Source organism: Haliotis rufescens, unplaced genomic scaffold (assembly GCF_023055435.1).
Source record: "Haliotis rufescens isolate VD_foot unplaced genomic scaffold, xgHalRufe1.0.p SCAF_42, whole genome shotgun sequence".
Lineage (NCBI taxonomy): Eukaryota > Metazoa > Mollusca > Gastropoda > Lepetellida > Haliotidae > Haliotis > Haliotis rufescens.
The window spans coordinates 1,984,518-1,998,486 of NW_025964135.1; the positions used below are offsets into that span (position 1 = coordinate 1,984,518).

Below are 13,969 nucleotides of genomic sequence, written 5' to 3' on the forward strand. Positions count from 1 at the left end.
CTGAAATGGTTGACCTCATCTGTAACAATTGAATTACCTGTGATGATTGAATTACCTGTGGTGATTGACCTCATCTGGGATGATTGACTTAATCTGTAATGATTGACCTCATCTGTAACGATTGAATTACCTGTGATGATTGACTTAATCTGTAATGATTGACCTCATCTGTAACAATTGAATAGCTTTTAATGATTGACTTAATTTGTGATGATTGACCCCATCTGGGATGATTGACTTCATCTGGGATGAGTGACTTCATCTGGGATGAGTGGTGTGATGTCGTTATCTGTGAATTGCTGATGATTGTCAACTCTCCTCCAGGCACAATGATTGTAAACGATGAGCCCGCCTACTATGGTGAAGCTCCAGGGCGCTTTGAGGGGCTGGACCTCTTGGAGAACATGTACGTTGGCGGTGTGCCCAACTTCCAGAGCATCCCCAGGGCAGCTGGATTCTCCAAGGGATTTGTGGGTAAGGGAGTGGTCGGTCATTTGATAGCAGTTGGCCTTGTTAGGGAGTGGTCAGCCATTTGATAGCAGTTGGCCTTGTTAGGGAGTGGTCGGTCATTTGATAGCAGTTGGCCTTGTTAGGGAGTGGTCAGCCATTTGATAGCAGTTGGCCTTGTAAGGGAGTGGTCGGCCATTTGATAGCAGTCGGCCTTGTTAGGGAGTGGTCGGCCATTTGATAGCAGTTGGCCTTGTAAGGGAGTGGTCGGCCATTTGATAGCAGTCGGCCTTGTTAGGGAGTGGTCGGCCATTTGAAAGCAGTTGGCCTTGTAAGGGAGTGGTCGGCCATTGTACGTCTGTTGGCCTTAGTAGTGAGTGTAAATACAGGACACTAATTATGGATAGCATCTTCTTTTATTCTTTGTTACAATGTTTCAGAGCTACTTCCTGCTCCGTCATCATGTGAATGAATCATCATCATTCTCCTGATGAAGGAGTAGGGAGTAGCTCTGAAACATCGTGATAAAGAATAAAAGAAGTTGATATCCATAAAAGGTGTCATTATTTATGTTCCTCCAACTTCTAAATGCCTAGCAAAGACTTTTTAGTGAGTGGTCGGACGTTATGAAACTGTTGACATCATGTCCATAGGGTATTTCAGGCAAAAACGGTGAAATGTAGGCATAGTGCTATGTATAAGTCGACACGTGAGGTAGGTGTATTGTTACGTCCAAAATAACATCCAAAGTCTATGCAACCATGACTGTAAGAAATGCTGCTTGTGTAGGTACCGTGAGCGAGGTCAAACTGAAGGGTGTCCCTCTGAACCTTGGCGGAGATGCGATCGACTTGTACGGAATTCAACAATACCAGGCCTGTCAGCCCGGAGCATGCTTCAACGGAGGTTCCTGTCAGCCCTACAACAACCCCTATGGCTACCGGTGCTTGTGTCCTCAAGGATGGGCTGGTGAACGCTGCCAAGTGCATGGAGAACGCTGCTTCCCAGGTACTCATCACATCCAAGATCCCCGTAGGGATTCCGGAGAAGTATCCCAGTACCCATGCTTGTCTCCCAGAGTGGATCCCGGGATAGAATAGATCCCAGTACCTATGCTTGTCTCCCAGAGTGGATCCCGGGATAGAATAGATCCCAGTACCTATGCTTGTCTCCCAGAGTGGATCCCGGGATAGAATAGATCCCAGTACCTATGCTTGTCTCCCAGAGTGGATCCCGGGATAGAATAGGTCCCCAGTACCCATGCTTGTCTCCCAGAGTGGATCCCGGGATAGAATAGGTCCCGAGTACCCATGCTTGTCTCCCAGAGTGGATCCCGGGATAGAATAGGTCCCCAGTACCTATGCTTGTCTCCCAGAGTGGATCCCGGGATAGAATAGATCCCAGTACCTATGCTTGTCTTCCAGAGTGGATCCCGGGATAGAATAGATCCCAGTACCTATGCTTGTCTCCCAGAGTGGATCCCAGGATAGAATAGATCCCAGTACCTATGCTTGTCTCCCAGAGTGGATCCCGGGATAGAATAGGTCCCCAGTACCCATGCTTGTCTCCCAGAGTGGATCCCGGGATAGAATAGGTCCCAGTACCTATGCTTGTCTCCCAGAGTGGATCCCGGGATAGAATAGATCCCAGTACCTATGCTTGTCTCCCAGAGTGGATCCCGGGATAGAATAGATCCCAGTACCTATGCTTGTCTCCCAGAGTGGATCCCGGGATAGAATAGATCCCAGTACCTATGCTTGTCTCCCAGAGTGGATCCCAGGATAGAATAGATCCCAGTACCTATGCTTGTCTCCCAGAGTGGATCCCGGGATAGAATAGGTCCCCAGTACCCATGCTTGTCTCCCAGAGTGGATCCCGGGATAGAATAGGTCCCGAGTACCCATGCTTGTCTCCAAGAGTGGATCCCGGGATAGAATAGGTCCCCAGTACCCATGCTTGTCTCCCAGAGTGGATCCCGGGATAGAATAGGTCCCCAGTACCCATACATGTCTCCCAGAGTGGATTCTGGGATAGAATAGGTCCCAGTACCCATACTTGTCTCCAAGAGGAGATTCCGGGATAGAATAGGTTCCCAGTATCCATACTTGTCTCCCAGAGTGGATTCCGGGACAGAATAGGTTCCCAGTACCCATTCTTGTCTCCCAGAGTAGATTCCGGGACAGAATAGGTCCCCAGTACCCATACTTGTCTCCCAGAGTAGATTCCAGGATAGAATAGGTTCCCAGTACCCATACTTGTCTCCCAGAGTAGATTCTGGGATAGAATAGGTTCCCAGTACCAATACTTGTCTCCCAGAGTGGATTCTGGGATAGAATAGGTCCCCAGTACCCATACTTGTCTCCCAGAGTGGAATCCAGGACAGAATAGGTCCCAGTACCCATGCTTGTCTCCCAGAGTAGATTCCGGGATAGAATAGGTCCCCAGTACCCATACTTGTCTCCCAGAGTAGATTCCGGGGTAGAATAGGTCCCCAGTACCCATACTTGTCTCCCAGAGTGGATTCTTGGATAGAATAGGTCCCGAGTACCCATACTTGTCTCCCAGAGTGGATTCTGGGACAGAATAGGTTCCCAGTACCCAAACATGTCTCCCAGAGTAGATTCCGGGACAGAATAGGTTCCCAGTACCCATACTTGTCTCCCAGAGTAGATTCTGGGATAGAATAGGTTCCCAGTACCCATACTTGTCTCCCAGAGTAGATTCCGGGACAGAATAGGTCCCCAGTACCCATACTTGTCTCCCAGAGTAGATTCCAGGATAGAATAGGTTCCCAGTACCCATGCTTGTCTCCCAGAGTAGATTCCGGGATAGAATAGGTTCCCAGTACCCATGCTTGTCTCCCAGAGTAGATTCCGGGATAGAATAGGTCCCCAGTACCCATACTTGTCTCCCAGAGTAGATTCCGGGACAGAATAGGTTCCCAGTACCCATACTTGTCTCCCAGAGTAGATTCCGGGATAGAATAGGTTCCCAGTACCCATGCTTGTCTCCCAGAGTAGATTCCGGGATAGAATAGGTCCCCAGTACCCATACTTGTCTCCCAGAGTAGATTCCGGGACAGAATAGGTTCCAAGTACCCATACTTGTCTCCCAGAGTAGATTCCGGGATAGAATAGGTCCCCAGTACCCATACTTGTCTCCCCGAGTAGATTCCGGGATAGAATAGGTTCCCAGTACCCATACATGTCTCCCAGAGTAGATTCGGGGACAGAATAGGTCCCAGTACCCATACTTGTCTCCCAGAGTAGATTCCGGGATAGAATAGGTTCCCAGTACCCATACTTGTCTCCCAGAGTGGATTCCGGGATAGAATAGATCCCCAGTACCCATGCTTGTCTCCCAGAGTAGATTCCGGGATAGAATAGGTTCCCAGTACCCATACTTGTCTCCCAGAGTAGATTCCGGGATAGAATAGATCCCCAGTACCCATGCTTGTCTCCCAGAGTAGATTCCGGGACAGAATAGGTTCCCAGTACCCATACTTGTCTCCAAGAGGAGATTCCGGGACAGAATAGGTTCCCAGTACCCATACATGTCTCCCAGAGTAGATTCCGGGATAGAATAGGTTCCCAGTACCCATGTTTGTCAAAGCAAACCAGTCCACCAGTGTGTGAACCCAGGTCAGTCAATGCACAGGCCCCTGCAATAAACAAACAAAGAAGTTCAAGTCCACAAGTCAACACTGTCTTCAATGAGTCCCTACGTTGCCTGATAAACAAACTTGATTGTTGATGATGCAGCTGTCACTCCAATCCATCCCCTGACTCACTCACTCACTCACTCACTCTGTTGCAGGCCGATGTGGATCCGAGGGTCGCTGCTACGACTTGCCTGGACCGACTGGTTTCAACTGCATCTGCCCGGTTGGACGTGTGGGGACAGCGTGCGAGCGATGTAAGACAATGTAGCAGTTACCTGGTCTCACGGCGATCGTAGCGCTACGACCATCATAAGTCTATGTTAAGTATTGGAGTTACTGCGAGCGATGTAAGACAATGTAGCAGTTACCTGGTCTCACACAGCGATCGTAGCGCTACCACCATCATAAGTCTATGTTAAAGTATGGGAGTTACTGCGAGCGATGTAAGACAATGTAGCAGTTACCTGGTCTCACACAGCGATCGTAGCGCTACGACCATCATAAGTCTATGTTAAGTATTGGAGTTACTGCGAGCGATGTAAGACAATGTAGCAGTTACCTGGTCTCACACAGCGATCGTAGCGCTACGACCATCATAAGTCTGTGTTAAAGTATGGGAGTTACTGCGAGCGATGTAAGACAATGTAGCAGTTACCTGGTCTCACACAGCGATCGTAGCGCTACGACCATCATAAGTCTATGTTAAAGTATGGGAGTTACTGCGAGCGATGTAAGACAATGTAGCAGTTACCTGGTCTCACACAGCGATCGTAGCGCTACGACCATCATAAGTCTATGTTAAAGTATGGGAGTTACTGCAAGCGATGTAAGACAATGTAGCAGTTACCTGGTCTCACACAGCGATCATAGCGCTACGACCATCATAAGTCTATGTTAAAGTATGGGAGTTACTGCAAGGGATGTAAGACAATGTAGCAGTTACCTGGTCTCACACAGCGATCGTAGCGCTACGACCATCATAAGTCTGTGTTAAAGTATGGGAGTTACTGCGAGCGATGTAAGACAATGTAGCAGTTACCTGGTCTCACACAGCGATCATAGCGCTACGACCATCATAAGTCTATGTTAAAGTATGGGAGTTACTGCGAGCGATGTAAGACAATGTAGCAGTTACCTGGTCTCACACAGCGATCGTAGCGCTACGACCATCATAAGTCTATGTTAAAGTATGGGAGTTACTGCGAGCGATGTAAGACAATGTAGCAGTTACCTGGTCTCACACAGCGATCGTAGCGCTACGACCATCATAAGTCTATGTTAAAGTATGGGAGTTACTGCGAGCGATGTAAGACAATGTAGCAGTTACCTGGTCTCACACAGCGATTGTAGCGCTACGACCATCATAAGTCTGTGTTAAAGTATGGGAGTTACTGCGAGCGATGTAAGACAATGTAGCAGTTACCTGGTCTCACACAGCGATCGTAGCGCTACCACCATCATAAGTCTGTGTTAAAGTATGGGAGTTACTGCGAGCGATGTAAGACAATGTAGCAGTTACCTGGTCTCACACAGCGATCGTAGCGCTACGACCATCATAAGTCTATGTTAAAGTATGGGAGTTACTGCGAGCGATGTAAGACAATGTAGCAGTTACCTGGTCTCACACAGCGATCGTAGCGCTACGACCATCATAAGTCTATGTTAAAGTATGGGAGTTACTGCGAGCGATGTAAGACAATGTAGCAGTTACCTGGTCTCACACAGCGATCGTAGCGCTACGACCATCATAAGTCTATGTTAAGTATTGGAGAAAACACGCTCACGAGGTTTTGGTAGACAGAGCATGCCCTGGGGAGAGGGAAAAACCAAGGGGGCGAAGCCCTCGCGTTTTTTCCCGACCCTCAGGGCATGCTCTGTCTACCAAAACCGAGGGAAAGTGTTTTTCCATGCTTATAAACCAAAAAAAGAAACTTAAAACAACATTTTTCAACATTTTTATGTTTCGAACATACTTTCCATGAACCTTAGGAAACACGCATAAAATATCTGTTGCTGGCGTACGGATCTTGAAAAGAACATTCTAAAAACCAGTGAGGCTTATCAACACCTCTGTAGCCTCACTTTACACTCACTGGGCTACAGATATGAAGGTTGCGAGTTCGATCCTCGGGAATATAAAGAAAACATTTGTCATTTGATTTTACATTTCATTACATGTTACAATCTGAATGGAAGTTATATTAATAAAATACCCAGGACATTATATAAAATCCCTGGGATATTATATAAAATTCCAGGGACATTACAACGTCCCTGTTTATGAGATTTAACCCGACTGGAAAGTAAAACCTCACAATAGGTTTTAATGCCTATAGAAAGAAGTCTCTTACTTAATAGCGATCCCAATGAATAGGTTTATAAAGTATGGGAGTTACTGGGAGTTATGGGAGTATGGGATCGCTTTGTGGAACGGAGGGCCTTGGTTTCACAGGGAATGTTTGAGAGCCAATGAAATGATCTTGATTATTTTGATTGACTTCAATCAAGTTTGCTAGGACAGCCTGTAAACCAAATCTGGCTGGTCCCCTTAAAGTGCTTTAAAAATGTGATTTGAGTATTTTTTTTAAAAGAATTAATTTTTTGGTTTCATTGTTGAATATTCATGACATTCTGGAATACAAACACATTCACAGTGTTATTGTACCAATACATGGGGAACTTGATGATATAGATAGTCACGCATATGCTGCCATTATGACTCCCTTCGATTAGGCTATTGTAACCATTGACCTGGGTTATGTTTCATATCAAATATAGACCTTCCTCACTCACACATCCAAATGTGTATGCTTTCTGCAGATGTCGACATTATCGACCCGTCGTTCAACAGGACATCCTTCATTTCCTACCCAACCATCCAGGACGGATTACTCCAGGTGCAGATGAGCCTCATGTTTAAACCCCGCTCCCTTGACGACGGCCTCATCCTCTACAACGCACAGCAGCAGGACGGCCGCGGCGACTTCATGGCCATCATGATCAAAGATGGCTACCTCGAGTTCCGCTTTGACACCGGATCAGGTGAGAACATAATAACCGGCACTCGATCCAGCAGATGTTATGATGAACGAATTGTTCAATGTAATGAATCTTTTTCTCTATGGTGCCGGGGCGGGCGGGTAGCCTAGTGGTTAAAGCGTTCGCTCGTCACGCCAAAGACCCGGGTTCGATTCCCGACATGGGTACAATGTGTGAAGCCCATTTCTGGTGTCCCCCGCCGTGATATTGCTGGAATATTGCTAAAAACGGCGTAAAACCATACTCACTCACTCTATGGTGGCTTTGTCAACTATGATCAGTGCCACATCAAGAACATATATTGCCAGCGGACATTTATCTCGTCCAGTGAAAGTGAGCACATGCATGTGGAATAACTTTTTAGTTATTCAAAGAAATTAACTTACTTATTTAGGGTCGAGTGAGTGAGTAGGGTTTTACGCCGCTTTTAGCAATATTCCAGCAATATCACGGCGGGGGACACCAGAAATGGGCTTCACATATTGTACCCATGTGGAGATTTGAACCCTGGCCTTCGACGTGATGAGTGAATGCTTTAACCACTAGGCTACCCCACCGCCCTTTGAGGTCGAGATGATCACTTTTAAATGTTAGGGTTAGGGTAAGTTGAGCGAACAAGGCTTGTTTTGCAGTGAATGAGACCCGTGAAGACCCGGGATAGAATAGGTCTTCAGCAACCCATGCTTGCCGCAAAAAACGACTACGCTTGTCTTAAAAGGCCACTAACGGGATCGGGTGGTCAGGCTCACTGACTTGGTTGATGCATGTCATTGTATCCAAGTTGTGAAGTTCGATGCTCATGATGTCAGTCACTAGATTGTCTGGTCCAGACTCGATGATTTACAGACCGTCGTCATATAGCTGGAGTGCGGCGTTAACAACAAACAAACAATATCTCTATAAACACAAAACATATTGAAGTCTTAAAGTATTGAAGTATTTCAAACAAGAATCACTCCAATGCTCCTTACCCTTCACCACTTCACCCTTCACCTTCTGCATTTAGGACCCGCTGTCTTGAGGAGTCGCAACCCTCTGCGTCTTGACGACTGGACAATGGTTGTCGCGGAGAGGAAGGGCAACGAAGGGATGCTGATTGTCAACAACGAAGACCCTGTTAACGGTAAGTCTGGCCATTTAGTAGTTGGTATATAACAAGGAGGTCAAATAGTGTGCTAATTCTTCGTATTCTCCAATACTCAAATTCTTGGCCTGACATTACATGGTCGATAATCATGGTCGATAATCTGTATTCATTGTCTTTGAAATTGAAATCGTAATTTAACATAAACCTACTTAACAATAGATACTTCTGTGTAAAGAATTGTCAGATTTTTGTTCAATCACTGTTTGACCTCAAGACGTTTGACATAAACCTTATTTTCAGGGTTGTGTTTTGTAGCTAGTGTTGAAGCTTCCCCTAGCTAGGGCAGACCCTATTATCCCCTATTCCAAGTTAAACCCTTTTCAACTCCGCCCTACCCTGAGTTCATGTAGACAGGACTCTACATATAGCCTTAAGTCCTTTAGAACGTGAGGATAGTTGTCTTCATGACAAGTTTATAACTAATAGTCTATGCTTTGCATGACTGCTCAGTAACGAAGTTGGAATCTTTCAAATGGGGTATTCTTGATGATGTCGCTGTTGTGTTGAAATTCTTGAATCATGTGCCTTTGGCTCGGCAGAAAGCCTAAACCTGCTTGAGATTTCGGTAGGTAATTCTTTAACAAAACAGGACATCTTTCCGCAGGAAGTCGCAATAATACATTGCTGGGCTCAGTGGATAAGTGACTGGTTGGAAATCTCTTTGTCAAATACTGTTCAATTAATAATGTTTGGCGACAACTAGTTAATTAATTATTCTCCGGAAACTGTTGCCTCTTTCTTTTTAAAACAAATCCAATGAATCTGTGTGTGACTCATAGTCCATTGCCGGCAGCATCTTTATAAAAAAACTATAATGTCAACACTTGGCTTGTCTTAAAACAGATATGATGCAATTTGTTATAAAACATCAACAGGAATATTTTAGAAAGATTTTGTTATTACGAAACAAGGGTGTCCATTAACTCCAAGTTTTCAACTAACTGGAAACACAAAAAACAAATAATTAATCTGTTGTGGCCTGACGTTAAATTCTATTTTAATATTAAGCAACATTTTTGTAATTTTATAATAATTGTTTTTTTTAGATTTTCGTATTTATATTAAGATTTCTGCTTTCATAATAAGATTTCTGTATTCATATTGAGATTTCCATCCTTCTCTGGTGCATGATTGTTGCATAAATGCATTTAGGGTTTTCAGATAAGAATATCTTGTAATGTTTATATGCTTTGTAGAGTGTTAATTTAAAGTGATAAATTTACGTATTAGTTTTGAAGATGTTAGTTTGATGGAACTATACATAGACTCCATGTTGTGTTGTATAGCTCACTCCTTCTTTCAGCCACCCTTGTAGGGATTCTGGGGCCACGTAGGGTCCGTGCTTGTCAGAATAGACGACAAATATGGGGATCGGGTGGTCAAAATGGCTGCTAGGTCTTGGATGGTAGACCACCTCACGAACCATCTCATTATGCCCCCAGTCGCAATGTATATCCTCACACAATAGATTCTGATGCCAATAAGGGTCTACGCTTGTCAGAATAGACGACAAATATGGGGATCGGGTGGTCAAAATGGCTGCTGTGTATCAGGACCATGGATGGTAGACCACCTCGCGAACCATCTCAGCATGTGTCCTACAGCACTGTAGGATGCTCCCACTATCGACCACCTGACTGTGATATTGCTGACTAGGGATTAAAACCCCACTCACTCACTCACTCACTCTCCCTTCCTCCAGCAAGTGTAAGTCATCTGTTTCATGGATGGTTGATTAGGCGACTATCCTTTCCATGATTTTATTTTCTACCGCTGCAGAACGCCTTAGGAATAGCTACGACTATTACGCCTACTATTCTAGACGGGATCGTGGTGATATTTATAACAGAGGTATCTTTTTTAAATTTCACTGGCCAAAAAACGAGTCAATATTTTTGATTTTGCTGCTTCATTTATTTTCTTTTTCTGTCCACGTCACTGTCACTTATGTTCCGTCATCTGAGATTTTTTCGTTTCGCTTCACTTCTAATATCCCTATGTTCTGTGTTATGCAGTGATGGGCAATTCAAGGTAGCATCTCACTCCTTCCAGATTATCTCCCTTTGTGCCCTTGCCCTTGACATTCAGCACAAACAGGGAACGTCAGTGGTATCTGAAATGAGTGAGATCGTAACAGCTCAAGCACTTTGTGTCATACAGAATATAGCCAAGCTGCTAGATATTCTCGACTTCTTTGTTTACTAAGGCTTATGTGTCGCTTATTCATCACCAATCTGTCGTTGTCCCTTTGTCCTGGTGCATCATGAAGATGCTGAAGTGGGGATGTCTGTCACCCATCACTCATGTTAGGTTGCAGCAGTAACACCTTCCCACCATCTCATTCCTTCATCAGTGGTAAACAGTCCCAGCCTAATGGATGGACTAGTCCACTGATGTCAACATGTCACATTTGTCGAGACAAGATAAAATGATGTGAATTGCATGAGGCCATTATTAAAGGTTTCTTGAAACCATCGCCATGGAAGCTGTTACTATTTCTACAAGATTAATCAAACGTTTGCAAAATGGTGATGTTTTTTATTGAAAGTTTTTATTGATGTGACCATTTACCATAGACAGTTGCCATGGTTACAGTATTATTCATGAGCACTAAAAAGTATTTTGGAAAAATTTATAGTGAAGAATCTGATTTATGGTTATTGTAATTAAATATGAAGCCTGAACATTTTGGAAAATGAAATATTTCTCTTTCTGTAAAACCTGCTGTACACGATTGACAAATATTCATCAAACCTTTCATCTTGGCCTAAAACAATCTGTACTTGGAAACAGGGCTATTGATAATATTACAAAATCATATTATATAAGTGCATGCATGACACATAAATACAGGAAACAAAACAATGGGAAAAGGAAAAGTACTAATACAGTCCCATCATTCATTATTCTTATATCAGGATTCCGACTAACACATGCCAGATGTTGTACTTATTGTATGGGCACACTGCATAGATCTACATAAGCTGTATGGTGTGTTATTAACCTGCATGGAATACGCTTGGCATGTCTATGTTATATGTGCATTGCTTGCTACTTGTTAGTTGCTAAGTTGTTATATCTCTTACATCATACAGGATTAAAGGGCTAAATTTTATTTTAATGATTTCAACCCCGCTTTCATGTCCAGAATCAGTGTGAAAACCCACATGTGATTGAGGTGACTAAAATGGAAATGAATATTAATTTATCAGTTGACCACACTGACCAGTTGTGACCCATCTGTGCCTGCTTTTTACAGCATGGCTGCCGACACTCCCGTGATGGTTTGACTGGTCCAGGCTTGAACGCTTTGTGAATGGCTTCTAGCTGTGATATTGCTGACTGTCATGTTGACCAACCACATGTAGACTTTGTGACGACAACAGTGGCCTTGTGTAGCAACTCCTGAGTGTAGTTGGTTCCTGGTGCTAGACATGTAGATGAACACTTCTCCCATCGGGTCATACTAGTTTCACTGTGTTTCTCCTTGACCCATCTGATACTTTATTCTCATCGTCAACACAGTCCTCTCATCTGGATGTCATATGTACTTTCAACTTTTTTATCAAAAATATTTTATTTTAAAACTACTTTGATCCAAGATGTTATATTTCCGAATAAATTTATTTCATCCAAGCTAGGAATGTTTCAAATTTATTTCATCCAAGCTAGGAATGTTTCAAATTTATTTCATCCATGCTAGGAATGTTTCAAATTTATTTCACCCAAGCTAGGAATGTTTCAAATTTATTTTATCCAAGCTAGGAATGTTTCAAATTTATTTCATCCAAGCTAGGAATGTTTCAAATTTATTTCATCCAAGCTAGGAATGTTTCAAATTTATTTTATCCAATCTAGGAATGTTTTAAATTTATTTCATCCAAGCTAGGAATGTTTCAAATTTATTTGAGCACATTTTTTATGTTTTCATTATTTTGGGCAGTTTAGTGTAAAACTGATGTGTGGGATTTTTTTAATAAATTTGTTAAATGTTGTAGATATTGTACTTCACCTTGATTTTATTGTACTTATTGTATTCATTTGTATTTATTGTACTGGCATGTTGACTGTGCATAAACTGGCTTTTGCTGTTGCTGCTGCTGTTGCTGTTGCTGTTGCTTCGCTTGCTATAGATGGCTTGTTCTGGTGCCAGGCTCTGCACTGCCACACCACTCAATATCTTCTCCTTTGAACACGTTACATGGTGCTGGAGTATTATAGAATACAGTGAACATTTACATGAGAATACTCAAATAGAAAAGGTTTTATCCTTTCAAACAATTTTGTTTTAACAAGTTTGAGAAAAATTTGCGTCTTGAAAAAATTCTGTAATGTTTATAAGACACTTACATTTTTCAAAATTGTCATTAAGGAAGAAATATTTCACAATTGATCAGAAAAACTGTTTTGGAAGTTAATGTCTCAAAACATAAAAAAATCAAAATTTGGATTTGGCATTAAATAGACCATGACAAGGTCAAAAAAATTATATATGACGATTTACTTGATAGACAAAGCTCACTGTATTCATACATTTGAATGTTTTGAATTATAAGTATATATTGTTATGAATGGTAAAGGTTTAATATATACACATGTAACAGTTAATATAACGAAATGATGGAGAAATTCAGTATTGAAATTGAATAAACACTGGCTATGCTTGAGGTCATTAAATTGTATAAAAGGAGGAAAATACAAATTTGAAATTAAACTGGAACTTAATTTCAGATTTGAGACAAATAGTATCATAAGTTTTATTGGGACTTGAGTAGTCGTTAGGAAAGTGTTTTTATGTTAGAGGATTATGGATGATGTTTCTTCCAGGAACCGCATCTGGCCGTACAATCGGGCTGAACCTGAAGCGCCCCCTATATCTGGGTGGAGTTGATCCACAGGAAGTGCTACCTGCGTCTGCTTTTGTTGGAGAAGTTCCCGGATTTGTTGGATGTATCGGCGAGGTTTGTTTCATCATATGCCAGAAAATATTAAGGGAGGTAACTCCAGATGAAGGTCACTGAGAACTGCTGAAACGTATTCAACATGGGATTGTTATTTACGATGGATGCCCTGTTGGGACCCGAGTTTGAATATGTCCTCAGTTCACTTTTACTCATCTTAAGGATCACGCAAGACTTGGAGACTAAGTGGCTCAGTCATTGACGGAGTCACCTTCTAGAAAACTATTGTGGGTTTGAATTAGGATTCGCCCTGTTTCTGTTTCTTGGTTTGTCATCTCCCTACCTGTGTTCACGTGTTCACCAAACGTCTAAGACCTGCATCACTTCAGGCTTTCCTCCCACATCAAGATGACTTCCGTGATATAACGGAAATACTGTTCAAAGTGGTGTTAAATCAAACTTGCCCACATTCATGAACATGGTTGAGCCAAGAGCAGAGTTTGTCCACGTCATCCATTTATAATGTTTCCTTGTCTTTGTTCCAGATGGATATATCAGTCAGGAAACTAATTTTATTATTCTTATTTTTTCTCAGCTGAGGATCAACACAAACAATATCGACCTATTGAAGGACGCTATTGAGAGTGCTAACGTATACGACTGCGGCGACCGCGGCATCTGTGACAGGAAGCCCTGTCAGAATGGAGGCGACTGCCAGGAGACTTCCCTCACCGACTATCGCTGCATTTGCCCTCCGGATTACACAGGTAGGTT

At 42.9% G+C, this 13,969-nt stretch overlaps 1 protein-coding gene across 26 annotated transcripts in view; it reads left to right on the forward strand.

Moving 5' to 3' along the window:
• LOC124121099 (basement membrane-specific heparan sulfate proteoglycan core protein-like) overlaps positions 1–13,969 on the forward strand; it is a 257,025-nt gene that overhangs the window by 236,324 nt on the left and 6,732 nt on the right. For 25 of the 26 annotated variants that reach the window (XM_048382878.1, XM_048382884.1, XM_048382886.1 and 22 more), the window contains 8 exons: positions 325–474; positions 1,237–1,455; positions 4,264–4,362; positions 6,929–7,150; positions 8,154–8,270; positions 10,074–10,145; positions 13,122–13,255; positions 13,791–13,962. In XM_048382878.1, coding sequence (XP_048238835.1) covers positions 325–474; positions 1,237–1,455; positions 4,264–4,362; positions 6,929–7,150; positions 8,154–8,270; positions 10,074–10,145; positions 13,122–13,255; positions 13,791–13,962 — 1,185 coding nt within the window. The remainder of the gene's footprint in view (positions 1–324; positions 475–1,236; positions 1,456–4,263; positions 4,363–6,928; positions 7,151–8,153; positions 8,271–10,073; positions 10,146–13,121; positions 13,256–13,790; positions 13,963–13,969) is intronic. The other variant, XM_048382879.1, reaches the window with a different exon arrangement.